At 42.8% G+C, this 19,599-nt stretch overlaps 1 protein-coding gene across 1 annotated transcript; it reads left to right on the top strand.

Annotated features, from left to right (window-relative positions):
- The first annotated feature begins 9,153 nt into the window (after window positions 1-9,153).
- On the top strand, window positions 9,154-18,338 carry SBSPON (somatomedin B and thrombospondin type 1 domain containing). Its single transcript, XM_079302445.1, has 5 exons — window positions 9,154-9,478; window positions 15,446-15,640; window positions 16,212-16,302; window positions 17,096-17,272; window positions 17,968-18,338. The coding sequence occupies exons 1-5, from the start codon at window positions 9,262-9,264 to the stop codon at window positions 18,083-18,085; spliced, it is 798 nt and encodes a 265-aa protein (XP_079158571.1). The 5' UTR covers window positions 9,154-9,261; the 3' UTR covers window positions 18,086-18,338.
- The last annotated feature ends 1,261 nt before the right edge of the window (window positions 18,339-19,599 follow it).

Raw genomic sequence — 19,599 nt, 5'->3', positions numbered from 1 at the left:
AACCCTCACACTTGTAGTCACTGTCTGTTTTGCTTCATCTGCTACAGGCAAAGCTGAGCTGACTCCTCTTCAGTTCAGTGTTCAGAGTTCAGTGCTCTATCTGCCCTTACCACACGTTCACCACAACAGAATGTAAAGCCCAGCCACACCATCAGCTCTGCCTTCTTCCAACTATGCCGTGGCAGTAACTGAGTCCTAGACTCTCCTCATAAGCAGGGAGAGTCTAACAGTCAGCTACTGACATCTTAGAAAACATCTGAAATATCCTTGAAAGGAAATTAATTGTCACATGTTTGCATCCTAATTGCAACCTGCTGGTGCGTGATACAAAGAATAAAAGTTTCAAACATGGCACAATAGTAAATTTGTCTTGGGAAGAATTTGGCTCAGTGTTTGTGCTCTTCAGCACTGTTCAATGTTTTATGAATCTTCTGCACTCTCTGGGTAATCTCAAAATACAAAGTACAAAGATGTACCCAGTCTGCATCTACACCAGGCCAGGCTTGGTGCTGCTATCACAGAAGTAAGAGCAAAAAATACATGAACCATCCTGAGTTCAGAGTTTGAATTGGAGCCAACTTCAACACCTTGGTATAAAAAGATTATTTCTCACTCTTTAACCCCAGCTGGCACCTTCACTTCCTCATCTCTTCCTGCTGCCATTTGGGAAGAAGGCTCCTCCAAATCACATTAATTTGAAAAAGCCATTTGAAAAAAAGGAGAGGACATGCAGGTATTACACATCAGAAGGAAACCCAGATTAATTTAAGGCTATTTTATGAAGTGCAGAGCACTCAAAAAATTTCTGAGCAGGTAAATTAGGCAAAACACGAAAAGGCAGATCTCTGTGTAAATGAACATATTTCCACATGATGCCAGCTGAGACTTGGGATTGACCTCTTATTTAAATCTTACATTATTTGTCCTTAAAATGATGCATGGGGTTTTGTGAGTGGAACTACACAGCACTCAAGAATATTTACATTGCTGCAGGAGGGACTTCTGATTCTGTGTTCACTGCCCCTGCTTGCACTCCAAGTTAGTGTTTCTGTAAACAAGGATATGGCCCAAAAGAAGGAAGCACAGAACAGTCCTTTCAGTGAGGTAAGTGCTAAGAAAACACTAATCTGCTCTCAGAGGTCACTTACCTCTACAAGGACAGCTTTCAAAGAAGATGGGAGTGTACCAGCTGAAAAGTCATTCAGGATCTCTGCAGAAATTTTTTCCCAAGCCAGCAGGCTGCCTCCAGCTGAATTGTCCCCCTGCCACAAGCCCATCAGCTGCTGCAAGGGCAGCGAGTGCTGTTGAGGCAGTGCCTGGACACTCCACAGGCAGAAGCAACCAAGTGAAGGTGGCAGGAGGCAGCTTGGTAGGCAAGGCAGTCTCAAGGACACCTGCTACAGCAAATTTCCTACAGCCTTGAAGTATGGATGGTAATGGAGGGATCTTCCTAGACTAGATCTTCCTTTGGATGCAGATCTGCAAGGTTGAGTGGTTTTTTTGCTGATGAGGCTCATTTTTTTACCACATGCACGTACTATGATTCTGTGGCAGCTTAGTCAAAGGTTACTGCTATCAAGACAGGTTTGAACAGTGAAAAAAGTGATAACAGTTGGACTAACTCCTTTATTTCTGAGCTTCTCTCTACTGCTGAGACACCTACACATCCCCTGAGGACCTTCAGGTCCTCGCCCTGGTATTTGCAGGCAGAAAAGGATGCTCCAGTCCTGTGGTATTAAAATACCAGAGTTGTCTGTGGCAGATCTAAAGCAGATCCTCCAGCCAAGCCAAGCCCTGAGCCTCATCCCCTCACCCTCTCTTCTCTCTCCATGCAGCTCTGTCCCATTTTGGCTGAAGGTCACCAGTGTATTACAGCAATTTTGGTAGTTATGCTGCTGGCAGGATCCAAGGATGGGAAGCTGAAAACACAGCTGAACACATGAAAACACAACCATTGGGATTATTGTAGGATCTGGTGACTTCTCCATTATTTCTGGTCTCTAAACTAAAGCTCTTTCTGCAGAGGTCAGTGTATCTAATGGAATATTTAAGGGACCCATAACCTGAAAATTGTTGAAAATGCCTGCTACATGTAAAGTAGAGCTACTTTAACTGCAAGCCATCTGCCTCTGCAAGGGAACTAACTGGTGAAATGTTAAAAGCCTGCATTGCACTGATTACATTATTTTTTAGAAGTGCAAGTGTGTACATTGGAGTGACTTATTTTGCTAGATTTTGTGGGTCTTTTTGGTAAATACATATGCTTCTTTTTAATTAGGCAAAGCCAAAGAATGCAGTAGTATTTGGAGTACAGCAGGCATGTGGTTCTTTGGAAGAACTCCTAATTTCCTGTGGATTTCTCCTCAGATTCCCATTATGGATAACACTTCCACACAGATAAGCTCTCCCCTGGTAATGGAGTCCTCATTACATTAGAGGAATTTAATGATTGACTAATGTGGGCCTCTGGAAAGCCATGAAGAAAATGGTCAAGACTGAGCTTGATTTAGAATTCTGCAGGGAATTGATACAGCCAGGCTTCACATTTTGTCTCTCAGCTGAGACTGTTGCATATGGAAGAGTTTTTTCTATTTCTTCCAGGCTGAATTAGTGGGTTTAAAAATTTCACTGCACCTTTACCTGCATGGTGCATGTAGGTGTGTGTACACACATGGGTAGAATTCAGTGCAGCTAGTCTGTCTATAATGCAGGGACAATGCAGGACTCTTGGAGAAGATTAGATGAGTTACAGAGAAATGCCTTAGCAAAAGTCACATTTGCTTAAGTCATCATCTGACTGAAAAGTTTAATTCACTCAACAAGATACGTATGGAATTCTATGGAAAACATAATTCAGAATGCTCTAGATACTACAGATTCTAGCTGTGTGTGGTATTCCTCTGCAGCATGAGAGCCAAAATCTGCTCTGTGCATTGAAACAACTCCATTCATTTACGCGGTGACATGGCTGTAACTAATTGGACTAAGCAGCAAACTTTCACTGTACACAGCCAAAGATAAACTGGCTCCAAATATTTTTCCCTGAAAATATTTTCATGGTACCTGGCCTCATTTTAGTCTGAACAATACATTTTTGTCTCCAGACACTAAAAATAGCTCACATACTAATTAAAAAAAAACAAGCTGTGACAGAAAACAATAAAGGCAAGGAAATGGGAGAGCATTTTTACATAGCCAGCAGCTTTCCTGGCACCATTTCTAGCTATGAAGAGGGTTATTAGCAAGCCCAGAATTATATAAACAGTTCCCTCTGCCAGCCAGTGTATACCAGAATCATCATTTACTTTCAAATTATTGAAGTCAGCAGAATCCATCTTTTCATCAGTCCAGTGGAAAGATTGGCAGAGGTTCTCAAAAGTAGGATTATGATGAGAAAAAAAATTACTCTTTCAACAGCTCAGTGCCCTAATTTCATAAACTCATAGTTATTCCTGCTTTCTTCATTGACAGAAATGTGTGTTTATTCCTGCTAGCAGACCGTGCTCATCAGCTGCAGGAGGGGGAGCTGCATTTTTCTCTGCAAAATGCACCATCATCAAAATCATCCAATAACTCCAAGATGCAGAATTTTTGTTACCGGATGTGATAACTGAGAAAGGAAGAAACTGACTGAGTTTTGGACTATGATAATTCTGACTATCGTTTTAAACAGCAGGGAAAATCTGATCTGGATTAAATGAGAAATAAACAGCTACTTTTTTGCATTAATTCTAATAGTGAGTTTGAGGATGAGCTGTTCATCTCTTTGGCTTTACATGCAGATGAAAAAGTAGCTGACTGGCCCAAACCAGGGCTAATGTTTGCTCTAGATGTGGCAGAATAAAGTGGCTGCTCAGAGGTAATGCATGGAGGGGCTGGTGGCTGCAGCATGCAGCTGAGTGAGGGAGCTGAGCCCTGGAGCCTCTGACACACCAGGAGGCCCAGCTCAGTAAATCCTTCAAGATTGCACAACCTGGAACAAGTGAACAGTCCTAATGTGGTGATATTATGTGCCTTGGGTTATGCAAGTGCTTAAGTGTTTTGCTGGATAGGTGCCCTAATCTCTCAGTATCTTTTTATCCTGTCTTTAAAATGGTAATAACTATTCCTACATCAGGAAGGAATATAATTGATTTAGTCATGGTTGCAGAAAAGAGGAGGTCTGAACACACTAAAGAAAACAACCTCAAAGTGGGGAAGCAGGAAAGTGTGTGGAATATCATCCTGGGATGCTTGTTTTGTAAGAGGCAGTTCTGTTTTGGAAAGTTAAACAGTCACCCTCTCTTTCTCTGGCTGATCGTGTGCCTTTAAAATGTAAAACTACCTGCTAAACCCTGCAGGAAGATAGCTAACAAACAGGAGCCAAGTGGACTGTGTTCCTCACCTATAATGAATAGATGCCTCCACATCTCAGCAAAGCCTTTGAAAGCACAGGTGTCCTATTTGGCCTGAAGAACCAGAACAAGTTTTCTGAATAACAGACTGACTTTCCAGGACCAGGAGTTTAAAAACACATCACTGATTCTTCAAACACAGCCAGGTACTCATTGTGTTCCCTCATGAGTGACCTCTGCAGGAGTATTGTGCTCAAAATTACTGAGACAAATAAAAATTGGAACATCAGTAACACTTTCAGATTACACAGCATTTAGAATCAAGATGAAATAAAAACTGACATAAGAAAATGTGCTTATTAATGCAATAATACTATTCTATAAGCCAGAGGCTGTTAAATCAGATGGGGGATGTAGCTGTAGCCTAATAAGGAAGGGGAATGTTCTACCATGTGCACTAGCTGAGCCAGTGTCATCTCTAATTGCTGCTGGTGGAGACTGTCCTGCAGCTTTTGCACATTCTGCCCTGGGTTACCCCCCCTTCCCCATGCTAGCTAAGGTGCTTCATTTCCTTTTGGCACCCTGAATCTGAAAATGAGAAATTCAGGGGAAAAGACAGGACAAGGATGTCTTCCATTCCTTATATGATTAGGCTGGACACACAGATTTGCCTGACTTTTTCTGCATGGAAGTTTGACAACAGCTCGGTGTTATTTCTTCAATAACTTACAGGGAGGATAAAGGCCTTTAAAAATCAGCTAAAAATATCCTGATAGATAGTTCTTCTATATTTCCATTAACCTCTCCAATTCAAGCAATTTCGTGCATCATTACCACCCCCAACCAAAATCAATGGTTGTAATTGAGACACAGCAAGCCAATGCATCTCCTGTGACCCGTGACAGCCTTGTGCCTGACAGGGCTGCCAAGGCAAAGTGGGTGCACAGCAAATGACCTCCCTCAAACACAGCCAGGTATTCAGCCTGCTCTCCTAGGAGTGATTCAATGCAGAACACCTCAAGCTAGTCATTGAAACAGCATCATGCTTTCTGTATAACATCATGGACCATGAAACTATAGAAACCCTCTTTTATGTTTCCTCTACTGTGTTTCTATACTGGTTGATCATTAGCTAGGACAAAATACTTCTATTTCTCTTACATACAAAATGTTGCTATTGCTTTAAGCTGCCTGTTGTACTAGGAAATACCATGACTTGATTATTCACCTTAGCAGGGATTATTTCTTATCAGGAGAAAGTATACTTTTTTAGAACAATGGGAACAAGGGCATCATATGACAAATCAAGTTGTAGGTGACTATGGGGCTCTTGGCAAGCATGGCCCTGTGTAGCAGGATAGAGACAGCCTGTAGCCTTTGTAGCCCCATCAGTCACCACGTTGTCCCAATATAAAATGCAAGCAGGTTACTTTTGGAAGGCTATTTCTCTCAAATAAATAAAGCTGTGTGCAAACATGAGCCTGAAAGAAAAAGAAATGCCCTGCAGGACTTTTGAAGTCCTCTCAGTTTGATGCCATTGGATTAACCTCCTAGCAGCAAAGAAAAATTAGCACTATTTGTGCAAGTTTAAACCTTCCAGAGAGTTTGCTCTTGAGGAGGTGTGGGCATGTGGAATGCTGCTGGCTGACAGATAATATATTTGAAAAAAGTCTTTGAAGTTCAGTTGAAAAGATCTTACATCAAGTAGGCAGAATCACTGTGGATGTAAGTTCAACTTGAAAAATTAAGAAAGGTATTTTACTATCAAACATATATTTTGTACCCAGTCTGAAGCTTTTCCCACTTTCAGGTGCTTTCAGTCTTCTAACCAGTATTATGGGTAGATGTGTGCCACAGGAATGGATGGAGAGTTAAAGCTTGGTTCTGCTTTACATTCTTTATATAGACAAAGCATAAAACAATCATGGTAAATAATAATATTGGTAGGCATGGTAAACAACAGAGCCAGTTCTCATTCTAATTCACTGTTGGAACACACTTGACTTAGTTTTGTCTTTGTGGCATTTTAAACCAACGAGAACTTCATGTAAACCATGGGGACACTTCTGTTGGAAATGAAACAGTGGCATAAAACTCATTGGAACACATTATTCATGTTTGAAAAATTAGTTGAAAAAAAATTCACAGTCTTAGCTTCTTTCTTATCATATGATTCTGGAGGTAAAACAGATGTTTTAGTTTGAGAGTCTGAGTTTAGAGATTCCAAAGCTAAAATAGAGCAGAAATGAAGAAAAAAATGGCTGACAACTTGAGCCCAGTCATGGTTTTCAGAATCTCAGAGCCAACAACACCTGTTTTTGAGAGCACTACAATACAGTCCTTAGATTTCTCCTCACCTCTGGGATTAAGAACTATTTTGGCATGATGTGCACATGTGTTACAGATGCCTGATGACCTCTGCTCCATGCAATGCTCCTCTGTGGCTTACAAAAAAGAGCAAGGACTCTGCATGGTCCCTGAGCTTACCTACACGTGCTTTTTAAATCTCTGCTTTTCTTGTAATTATTTGTGTGACAAAATGATAACCAACAGCAGGTACTGTTGCAACACCTACTTTCTGTGGACCATCTCACATCAGACTGGAAAGAAATCTCTGCCTTTTTTACTGGAATTGCCTGTATGGGTTTCAATGCTGAGTCACTGCTGAGAACACATCACTGTGTTTCTTTGTCCTTCATAGTTACCCAGTGCTACTCCTAATAGAAGGGAACTAAACTAAAAGAAAAAACCCTGAAGTATTTGCTGGAAAAACTGGGTGAGCGTGTTCTCTCCTTTAATTAAGATTCTTTTTTTCCTGCTCTGAAGAATCTGCTTTACTATGTCTAGTAGAAATTATAACATTTTTCATTTGTATTCTGTTTTCTTTTACTAGACTATTGCAGACATATTTCCTTGTTTTTTCTGTAAACATATCCACTGAGAGAAAGCCCCTTTTTGACCTGTTCTGGACTCATCCAAGTTTTATTGTATTATCCTTTCAGCATAAGTCATCTGCACAAACCTTATCCACCTACAAAAGTAGTTTCTACTACTATTTGCTAATATTTTGCCTTTCAGGGGAAGCACAGGAATACAATAAAAGAAAGGAAAACATAAAGAGGCATTCCTCCTCTCATACTGCTTTTACCAAGGCAGGCTGCAAGTCTTGTTCTCCACTCACTCACCCCAGGAACTCCCCCAACATTTGCTATTCAGGGGTTCAAGTTTTAGGCTGGCAGAATGCCAGTAAATTCATTAGTGGTACACTGGATAACAGATCAGACCAAATCCTCAGGGATTTAAACAACATTTTAACATGTTTGATATTTGATGGCTAGAAGAAATTAAACTCTGTCTGGCCTGAGCTGTCTCAGGGGGTCCAAGTGCCCACATTTAGTAGTAGATAATATAATAAACTGTTACGTCCCATTGCAGGCAGCTTTGGGAGACCAGATGTCTCTTGCTCTAGTTGCTATCTGCAAATTGAAGTGTGCAAAGCTAACATATTTTTGTAGTCACCTCACTACTTACTTTTGGGATTTGACTTTTGGCTAAAATTATCAAGTTCCATTAATCCTCAAAACCTCTTAGCACTGAAGTGAGCTGAAAACCAGAATCCAAACCTCCTGTTACTACGAAGTTGCTTGGGAATCCACCTTGCTTTTCTTGTGCACCTGCAAGTATGACTTCTTTTATTTTTTCTGGGAACAGATTTGGAAAAAAAAAAAAGAAGAACGAAAATTGAAAACATGACACATGCAAACACTGTGTGGGACATGCCCTGAAATGAGAAAGCGCCTGTACCAATAAACCACTGCCAGTGGCACCAGGTCATTCCCACCCCCGGGGCTGTGTGGACATGGCTGGGGATGCTCTGGGACTTTTGTGGGTCACTGTGATGAGTCACCACTGTACAGGGTGTGGCTGGCCTGTGAACAGCTGGCTGGGACATTGCTGTCCTGTGCTGGACACAGCTGTGTGACAGCACTGTGAAGTCCTGTGCAGGACACGGCTCTGTGAGAGGGACATCACCACGTGAGACATCGCTGCAGGGGGTCTCTGGAGTGTGGGACACTGCTCTAAGGGTCATCACCATGTGGGAGACACTGCCATGGGGAGGACACTGAAGGCCACCACTGTGTAAATTCCTGCAGTGCGGGTCATGGTGTGCGAGCCATCCCTGTGCAGGGCATCACTGCGAGGGTCATACCTGTGGGAGTCCTGCAGTGTGGGACATGGTTCCTGCTGCGCAGGACATCCTGATGCAGAACATCGCTGTGTGGGACATCGCCAGCTGTCCTGCCATTCGAATCCCGCGGGAAACACCCACCACCTGGCAAGACACCCCGGGGACACGCATCCGCCCCAGCTGCCGCTGTCCCGAAGCCGGGCAGGGCAGGGCAGGGCAGGGCAGGGCAGGGCAGGGCAGAGCAGAGCAGGGCAGGGCAGGGCAGGGCAGGGCAGAGCAGGGCCCGGCCGGCCGCCCCCGCCCCCGCCGCCCGCCCGGCCCGCCCCGCTCTGCTCCGCTCCGCTCCGCCGGGTGCCGGCGGCGGCCGCAGCGCGCAGCGGTGGCGGGGCCCGCACGTCGGGGCGGCGCGGCGGAGACCGGTGTGGGGGTGATCGATCGGTGTGGGGGTGATCGATCGGTGTGGGGGTGATCGATCGGTGTGGCTGTAATCGGTGTGCCGGTGGTCGGAGTGCCGGTGATCGCTGTGTCTGGTGGTCGCTAGTCCGGTGATCGGTGTGGCTGTGATGTGCCAGCGGTCGGTGTGGCTGTGATCGGATACCGGTGGTCGCTTTGGCTGTGATCGGAGTACCGGCGGTCGCTTTGGCTGTGATCGGTGTGCCAGTGGTCGCTTTGGCTGTGATCGGTGTGGCTGTGATCGGAGTACCGGCGGTCGGTGTACCGGTGGCCGGAGTGCCGGCGATGGGCGGCACGGCGCTGTCGGGGGCGCTCTGGCTGGGGCTGCTCTGGGCCGGGAGCGGGGCCGGGGGCAGCTGCCAGGGAAAGTGCTGCCAGGGCCGGGATGCCGCCTGCGTCGGCGAGGGATGGAGGGAGGGAGGTGGCTACGGGACCTGCTACTGCGACGAAGGCTGCCGGCGAGCCGGGGACTGCTGCCACGACCACGGCCAGGCGTGCCCGGGTAGGTGCGGCCGCCCCCGGCAGGAGCCCGGCGGGACCCGCGGCCCCTCCGGGTCCGGGAGCGCCGGCCGGGGCTCCGCGGGATGGAGGTTCCTGGGTTCTGAGCTGGGACCTGCGGGCATGGGCTCAGGGCTGCGAGAGGGGCAGATTCCTCCCTTCCCAGCCCTGGGGCGAGGGCATGAGCAGGCACCAGGCTGGGGCAGCCCCAGGGTAGGCTCAGGAAGGGAGACAGAGACTTTTCCCACTGGAGAGAAATGGTTTCTGGATCAGCTGTAGTACAGAGACAGTCTGAAGTTATTTTACCTCTAAAATATTATGTTACTCACTTTGCACTCAGGCAAGTCCCAAACACAAATTGATTGCAGGGGGGATGCCCGATTACAGAGACAGCAGGGAGATTAATTTAGCACCGCCTGTGTCTCTCAGCTGATTCCTCACATCCTGACAAACAAATATCGGTGAAATAATTGGGGAAGTCCCTAGGGTGAGGTTTTGTCTAGGAGCATGAATCCGCAAGAATTTATTGTGAAGGCAAAGGCTTTAAATTAAGCGTAGGAGCATGAGTGAGAGGGTCCCCTGCCAGCCCTTGGCCGATGGCACAGCCTCCCAGTGAGCAATGGCAGGAGGGGGAAGTAGCCCAGTTCTACCAAACTGAGTATCTGCTTTGTCGGTATTCCCAGTGCCTCTTTCTGTGGGATTTCTGCCCTTTGCAGCCTTCACAATTTGACTGACCACTCTGTGCCTGGGCTGCAGGACACAGACCTTGCTTTGCAGGTGCAGTTCTAATACTCGGTCAGTTTAATGTCTCTTCCCAGCTGGCTGGACACACGCCAGCCTACAGCCAAAAAGCCATGAGCCTCTGCTGCACAGTCCTGCTAATTAGGGTGCATTTAGCAGGCTCAGTGCCATGCTGACATAGCTACATAGCTTTGGGACCCAAGTTGGCTTACATCTGCCCGGATGGGGAAAGGGGAGTGCAACTCTCGGATGGTGTAAACCCATCCCAAGGGATGTAAAACTGCACAGAAGAGCTCAGCAGAGCAGAACTATGACCCCAGGTCTCTAGAAGAAACCTGGTCAGCTTGCCCACAGCTAAATAATCTCCTCAGGGTGACAGAAGGGATAAAAATGCACCACGAAGTCTGACAGAAGGCAGCATTTTTGAAATGAGCATTTTTAAAATACATTGTTCTTTCATTCAGGAAAATCAGTAAAGGGAGAACTGGCAAGATGTTTGTCATACAGCCACAACATACATATCACATCTTTTCAGTAAATCAAATTATTTTTAATATTCAAGCATAAAAGTAGAGACATAATAACATGCACAGTGTTAGCATTAAGACAGAGCTGAAATCCTTCAAAAAAAAGCTCAAGATTGTGTTGGAGAAGTTCTAGTTTAAACACTTTCATCACCATGACTTCTGGGGTGATTTGTGGTACCTGATGATGCCCTGCTGTTATCAAGATGGTATTTTTAGCCTCAGGCTCAGTGGTGATTGCCTGAAAAGGCATTTTATGTCTACAATATAAACACACCACACTTGTTCTCTGTGTGGGTGATGGGTGCCCTAGATCCAGTCAGGAAGATGGAGTCTTGGTGGAGCCTCCCTGCCTCGCTGCCTCTCCTGCACCAGAGCTGGAATTTGCCAGTCTTTGGTGGCCCAGTTCAGGAACTAAACACACAGGCAGCTGTTTCTGTTTTCTCTGTTGCCTGTTCCTGCCTGGTTTGACTCCCTGCACTGCCTCTCTGCCCAGTTGTGCGAGCACCAATGCAAACACAAACAGAGGGAAAGGCACATCTTGCCTTGATGAGTGTAGCATGGGAGGGCAGAATTTTGGTACCCTGGCAAGGTGGTCCTAGAACTCACCCATCCAAAAACTAAGTTTACAAGAAGTTGTTATTTTAAAGGCAAATTATCATATATACTGTCTATGGCAAGCAGTCTTTAACTTGTGTTCTGTATAAACAGAAATTCTGAATAGTTCCAGTGGAATTTTGTATCAATTTACACAAGTATGGCTAAAAATTTTAGAGTCTTTTTTGTTCCTCTTGGATGTTGAGGTGTCCCCACCGAGTCTTGCTAAAACCTTTTGAACTGTTTAATGTCCCTGGCGTTGTTCACTGGCATAGTTCACTGTTTTGAGTGTAAAAGTCAAAACTTTAAAATAGAAATGTAAAGAAAGGTGATCAATGGTTCTCATGCTACTGCTTGTTTGTCAATCTATTCACAACTCATGATTTCAGCACCTGCAGAAATGACATTTCATCCTTTGGGGAAAGTGTGAAGTACCTCAAGTGTAAGTAATCAAGAGACACTAGAATGCAAGAGATGTCAGGAATCATATAAAAACAATGCTCCAAAACAAAAGAAACCATTGAAAGAATGAACATCATAAAGCTGCCAGTGGCAGGGGTAAATTCTGTCATGCCTAAAAATCATTGTAGGTTTGGTATTTTATAAAAGAGATGGCTCAGCAGAAGTTCATGGACTGCTGAACTCAAGTTCAGTAATTTTTAAATAAATTTCCCTCTAGTTCTAACACTGAAGAATATTTTTGAATAAATGAAGTATATTTTTGAATTAAGAACATTTTTGTGTATAGTATTTTAAATAGGAACTACTGGCCAATGAGAAAGCTTGAGAAAGGAATCAGCTCACAATTTGAATCAAAATGATTACTCTGAGAAAATCCAGAAATCCTTATATATTACAATATACAATGAACATACTACAATCCTCAGTTTTTCTAGAGATGGGAAAAGAAAAGAATTTGACTCAGAAATAAGGATCTGTGTTTCATAGTGCTGCAAGTGGAAGATAAAAATGAAGTTTTGGCTACTCAAGCTGTCTTTTATGAGATAGAAATGTAATTTTTCAGTGTATTTTTGAAATTCCAAGTTAGCTTCCCATTTCCCATGAAGTTCCCATGAAATTCCTATTATCTTCCATGTTTTGGTAGGTACCTGAGAATAAATCCCGTCCTTCGGTTTCTTTTGACTTGCATCCTCCTCATTGTTTCAGTGAATCATCATTTAACATCGTTGTGTTAACTAAGCTGAGCAAATAACAACACAGAGGGATCCAGAAAGATGTAGCTATGGGTCCCTGATACTTCTTTTTGTGTGTCAAGAGATGGCATCATTCCTTTTATGTCAGGTCATGACCCAGTCTCTGTCATTCTGGAGAATTTGACATCTTTCCAACAAGGCACAAAATTGATCTACTGTCCCTTAATAGTTGCTGGGTACTGACTGCAAGAGTGACATTATTATCCCACTGCCTAAATTCCTTTCCAGCAACCCAACATTCTTATTTTTCTACATAACTAGGGCAATTCATCCTTCTTATTCTAAATCTTGATAACCATAAAATTACCATGTATTTCTGCAGATGACCAATATTTAACTGTCAGCTTGGTTTGTTTCCAGTAAGACATGAAGTCATCGCTTTATTATGCAGTTACTCAGTCCCTTTGGGAGTTTCTTCATGGAAAATGTGATGTTAGATTTGATGTTATCAGTGTATCAAGATTTTAATATGAGATTTAAGTTCCATGGAAATTCTTATTTATGCAGATTGTTCATACAGCCAGATTGGAAGAGAATCAGTTGATAAGGAAATAGGCTCAATAGGTACTTACTGTCCTTTGGATACTTGGGTAGAACTAAGATGTGTGATCAGGCATCAAAGTCTGTGCTTGTACCATAAAATCAAGTGGGGTCAAGAGCTGTGTTTGGACCCTGCAGCCAGGTGTCATAGACTATGAGGTCCATACTGCATTTAGCACTTGTCCTGCCTATCCCCCCCCGTGGTGGGATCTGACATTTTTACTATCACTGGTTTTCTTTTCTAGTTCACAATTCTTGGAACAGACAATCTGAGGGCAACATGTCAGTGTGGTGCCTTCACAGCCACACAGGTTGTGTCATGTAGTTTGGGGTACCTGGGTGTGCCTGGTGGTGCCAGGTGTCTGCATGTGGCAAAGGGAACTTTTTCTGTGATTTTCCAGAGCAATTCTACAAATCATACTCAGGTGCTATCTGGGAAGGTGTTTATCAATAAGTAGAATAAAACACCAGAGAATATTAATTGTTAGGCAGGATGGACAACTGGTGGCCCAATGCTCAGGGCAGCCCTGTGGTTCTGTTTCAGTGGAATTCCTTAGGGCGTGGGGTGCAACATCCTCAGCCACAATACCCCTGGTGCTGTCAGGGCACTCAAAAGTGGGCGAGTTTGGTCAGAACAGCTGTGCACAGTGAGAACAGAGGAAGGAAATTTTAGTAGATTGGTAAGGACATCTGCCAAGTAGCCTCTTTCAGGCTTTCTGCTTTATAATATTGTTAGTACTCCAAGAAATTAGAGATGTAATGACCGAGCAAAAACTGAAATTTCTATGTCTTATGAGAGGAGTCACAAACCCTAAGGAGGTTATCACATTCTACTCTTTCTTCCCAATGTCTTGTACTGGCAGATTCTCAGAGGGCATAAAAAATTTTCCTGAAGGACTAGTTTGGTCCCATCACTTTCCTGCAGTGCTGGTACAAGGATGTAACTAGTGGGGATTGAAATTATAACCTGGAAATGTGGAAAAAAAATTGAAAGAGTGTGATATGTTCCATTACAAGCTGAGAAATAGTACACATGGAAAATGAAAAGTTTTGTTTAACTAGATAATGAGAAGCATGACCCAAAACAATCCAGAATCAGTTTAAGATAGCCTACCCATTGATGATAATGTGTATTTTGTACCATTCTCTAACCTGGAGCACCTACCAGGTGGCCTCCAGGAATAAAGGCTGGATCACCAGTCAGATTAAATGTGTAGGTCAATTAAATCTGTAGGCCACAGATTGAGAATGACTCGTGTAGGGAACTGATTGCTTATTCTCAGAGAATTCTTCTACTTGATGGATGCCCATGTGTGTGACATTTTTCTTATCTGCTCATTCACTGCTCCTCCTGCCAAGGCTGTGCAGATTTGAAGTTCCCAGGTGGAGGAGTTGTGGTTGTTCCATCAGTGAGGATCCAAAAATCATCCTACTCCTTGTCACAGGGCTCAGCTTGCAGTACAGTTTTGAAAAGCTGTAGTACTCATTCTAACTGATAAAGTGATAATTTTTAGGTCATACAGATGTTCCTGGAGATGAGGCTGAGGAAAGCAGTTTCATGGAGATGTTAAATGGCTGTATGTTCTTTATAGCTGTATGTTTTTTAATGGAAAAATAAAGTGAAGCCTTCTGTGTTATATAGCTTCTCACTCAGGAATAATGTATCTATCACTTGTTTTTGTATTCTGCAAAAGATACTGCACAACTTTTTCTTCTCCTGTCTGAAGGAAATGGGTTTCTTATGATTCAAAGTTTACTTGAGAAATAATGGTACTTTCCCCAAAATTTTTTACTAAGTTCAGAGGAAGTTTGTGAGTGGTCTGTTCTGTAGCTGAAAATGAGCAGGACCTGTGTTAAAACAAGGAAACAAAGCTGTGGCAGTGGATATAGTTCACTGTTAAGGAAAAAGGAATTAGAAATTGATCTGAAGGGAATCAACCATGTTCCAGTGTTTAAACAAAATCTAGTGGTGTAGGAACTGCCAAGGAAGGTCAGACCAGTCTGCTGTAGATAATCCATGAGCTGGTTTCCTTTGAGGCTAATGCTTTATGCTTCAAAAGAGGGTACAGAAGAACCCCACGGCTGTAGTGAAAGGTTTTGATGAGGAGATACTTCTTTGTGGGCAAGAGATGGGATATAAAGCCAGACATTGCAGGTTTGAATTTTCAATTTGAGTATGCAGAATCCTGGAAGAGCGTTTAAACCCATATAAATAAAATTAGAAAAGAGAAAGTAAAAAAAACCAAACCAAACAAAAAAGCCCCTCAGTATAATTTTATTATCTCAAGCTTTTGAGAGCAATTAGGATAAAACAGAAGTCTTGACTACTAATAATGTTTTAATTCTGCTGTGCAGCTGTTCCCTGTGTTGTGGGGGAGTGGAGCCATTGGAGTGGCTGTGCAGAGCAGTGTCACCCCGGGCTGCGGGTCCGCAGGCGCTATGTTCAACAGGAGCCTAAAAACGGTGGGGAGCCGTGTCCAGCTCTGGAGGAGAAGGCTGGCTGCCTGGAATACCTGACCTACCAGGGACAGGACTGTGGCCATGAGCACGGTATTCTCAATTGTATCCCTCTGCTACATATTTGGGTCCATCACAGCCATCATAATTTTTTTCTGATGTCAATGAACAACAAAAAACCAAGCATCTGTCTGCAATCAGCTGGTTAAAATTATAAATTAGAACTTTACTTTCTACTGTCATATTGGTTTTTATTCAGTAATTTGTTTTCCTACTCTGGCTTTTTGTAATTTCTGTTAAGCAAACAACTAAGCTGTATGCATTCCTTCAGTTGGATGCAAGTATCAAATTATCTCTGTGCAAAGTTAGAACACAAATTCAGTATGTAACAGGAAAGAGTACTCCTTGTGGGATTCCAGCACATCCTATTTCCTCACTGACTAGATGGCATGCATTGTTAGATACTTTTGTTCTGAATAAAGAGAGAGCTTAGCTGTAGGGAATGGGATTGAGATCCAATGTTGGCAGCATTTTATCACTTTTTCAATAAAGTGAGCCAGCACTTCCATCCACAAGCTCCTGATTCATTCACCCACTGTTACAGTAATTGCAATATGACTCAGCTGTGCCTTGCTGTTTTACCATAACTGTTTTTTTTCCTCAGTCCCTGCTTTCATAACTACCTCTGAATACGCTAAAGAAAGAAAAAGACGAGCAGCATCTTCTCTCTGGCCTTCAGACAAAGAAGCACCAGGGTAATCTATTTATCATATGTATGTGGGTCATCTTGTTCAGTAGAAAACAGTTGGCTACAGAGAAAAATGTAATTAAATTTGCAATAATCAAACAATAAGCTATAGCTTGTACTGGTTTTCTCTCCTGCAGTTTATTTGCATGTTCTAGATGTTGTTTTTTATTATGATAATTGTCCTGAATTAGCCAATGGGATCATGGCAAACCTGATGATAGCTGCTTTTGAAGGCCAACAGTAAAAAAATTCTGAAACAAAGCTGAATGTATCTGAAGTGTAAGTCTGAGAAATGAGATGTTGGTCTCTGAATGAAGTGGACTGAATGGGATTGGTCTCAAGAGACCTCTTTTGTTTTTAACTATTTGACACAAGCAGTAAGAAATTTTGTCTAGTTACCAGTAGAGATGGTAATGAAGTTTAAATTAGGCTATTACTGGGCCTGTAATGCTCATAATGCTTTGTCCTGTGCTATTTTCCCTAGAACAATACAACTCATTGATATTCTTAAAGTCTCTTCTCCATTTTCTTTCAGCAGCACAGAAGAAAAAATATGGGTTATTGAGGTCTTTTTTCAAAATAATTTGAGAATACAGAATACTACAGAAAGTGAGATTGTACATAAAACACTGGACCGGGGCATAGAATGAGAAATGGTTTACATAATGTTTTTAGAATCCACTGGTTAGGTTAGGGTCAGAAAGAGGTTTGCTAGCAATGATGTCTACCTTGCACTCGTGTAAGTTAGACGTGTAAGTCCATGCGAGGTGAGCATGCAGCTGTGCTTTCCCTTGGAGCAGGTACTGTGTGGAGTTCAGGACGGAGTGGCTCTCGCAGCGCTGTGCCCGGGAGGGGCGGCCGCACGCGCGCTGGATGCGGTACCTGCGGCAGGGACACACCGTGTGCGTGGCCTGCCAGCCGCCAGCCATGCGCGCGGCCACGCGGCGCTGCGCCGGCGACGGACACGGCGCTCTCGGGTAAGACACCGCGCCGCCAGCACCCACAGCCCGCGGAAACTTTCCACTAGAGCTAGTTTCACTAGGCTCAAAGATGCAGTCGTTATACCTAAAAAATGGAATAGGCTCAAATCACTTGTAGAGCTCAGAAAGTTTTACCCTTTTAGTTCTCACAGAAATTGCTTTTAAAGCCTAGATAAAATTGGGAAGTAATTTCAATATAAGAGCTCCATCTGTGCATGCTTTATTCACTATTGTGAAGATAGGATTTGTGTAATAAAGAGGACATTTTACAGCTATGGGCACTTTTACTTAAAAAGGGTATTTCCTGCCATAGTCCAAATCTGTTTGCAGATTTACCAGTGGTGGATTGGTATCCCCGTCAAGCCTATATACCTGGTGTTTAGAAAAATAAGTGTGAAAGTAGATATTTATTATTCAGAACTATTTTTTATTTATTAATACATTTTATTTGCACATTTATTAATATGCATAGTACTGAACTACCTGTACAACCAGCTACTCAACCCACCACCTTGGATGCTCCACTTAGGAATATAATGTCTGCTCCAGAAAGCATTTTAAGAGCTAGATGAATTTAATAGTCTTACATGATTAAACAAATACAAACTTCTGATATTTTATACAACACAATCCAATAACACTAAATATACAGCTTTTAGTCTTCTAATTTCTCATTTATTGTCTCATTTCAGAGATAAAATCTTACACTGGGAAGCAATTGGCAACTCTCAGTGCCAAGGAACCTGGAAGAAGATCCGGCAACTGGAACACTGTTCCTGTCCCCTGGTGCACAGTTTTATTTTTACATAGAAGTTTAAGAGATCTTTAAAATGTCAACAAAAAAGAATAAGAAAATTAACACCAATGCCAAGAAACCTACATATTTCTGCTGCATTTTCTGGAGCCTTAACAAATTTTAAATGAGTCAGAACTTTGGCAGAAGTGTTTTGAGAAATTCTCTCTGCCTTAATACAAAATGCCAAGACTGATCTCTGTACTAGAACACTAGATGCATGTTTCCATGTTTCTCTTTTATAATTAAAGAGCTAATGTTTCTAACCAAGAGTAGTTGCTTTTCCTGAAGTTCTCCAACCTTACTGGCCACAGCCCTGTCTATAGGCACTGCTCCTACTCAGTAATGAGCCAGCCAAATATTTTCAAGTCTGAGAATAGTTACTGTCAAGATTTTAGAGCGAGGGTGAATAAATCTGAAGTTTTGGACAGCTAGAACCAATTTCACTTTAGGTCCTTTGTTCCTCTCCAGTACCAGCTGGACAATTTTCTGTATTACAATTGCATAAGTGTTCTTCCTCTACACTGCAGTTTTTACCTTCAGCTGCCTTCATGAAGACATTCACCTAGTCAGCATTGTTAAGGAACTGGTCTCCTCAGAACTTCATGTCAATAATACACAATGCAACTTTTCTGGCAGATGAACCTAGACAAGACTTTGTGACTAAGGCCTTGCTAAGAGTAAAAAGATTATGTATTACCAGTTAAAAATGCTCATCTACAACAATTAACATGCAACATCTGACCAACGGCAAGGCTGCTATGCAGGTTGAGAAAATTTCCTGTTAAGACAGGCAGCATGTCCATTCAACATAAAGACTTCCTGGAAGAAACCATAGCATCTCTTGGCAGAAAAGAGGAAGGTGATCTCCTTGAAATTCTGTCCACAATAAGAATGTGTTGTGAAGCAAACCTATGAACTGTATTTCACCATTTTATTGTAATGAAAAACAGGCCTCCAAAACAGAAAGCAGAGATCATTTTAATATACTTTCTGAACATTCAGACTTCAAGAACATATGTTTTCCTTTTTAATGGGGAAAAATTATCTCAGAAAGCTTTATTATAACCAATTCAGACAGGTGCTTAGCCTTGTAAGGTCCTTGGAAAAAACCTTAGCCAGGGAAAAAAGGTACAGAAAACATCTGAATTAAAGTGATTTCATGCCATATTATATTAGTTCAAGTCACTAGATTCACAACAGTATGACAGTGGAAAGCATGAATTTTCTGAGATTGTAGAAATCTTTTCCAAACGATCTGAATCCAGAGAGACAGGCTAGTGCCATCATCCATCTGTCCCAGTTTCTCATGAGCAGGAAAGTTGCAGTGACCAGCAGAGACCTTGATTGTAATCTCCATCAAGGTGAATCTTTGCTGTCATTGACAATGTAGACTCATTATTGAGCCCCACTTTGGCCATGTTTTTTTGAGCTTTCCCATTCCTGCTGGTCTGGAACAAGTCACTTGTCAAGACAAGGTAGGTGGCACAAGCTAACCAAGAGATGCTAAGTGCTCATATAATAGTGTTCC

Source organism: Erithacus rubecula (genome assembly GCF_903797595.1).
Source record: "Erithacus rubecula genome assembly, chromosome: 3".
Lineage (NCBI taxonomy): Eukaryota > Metazoa > Chordata > Aves > Passeriformes > Muscicapidae > Erithacus > Erithacus rubecula.
Note: the sequence above shows the minus strand (reverse complement) of the source record. Positions and strands in the feature narration are given on the sequence as shown.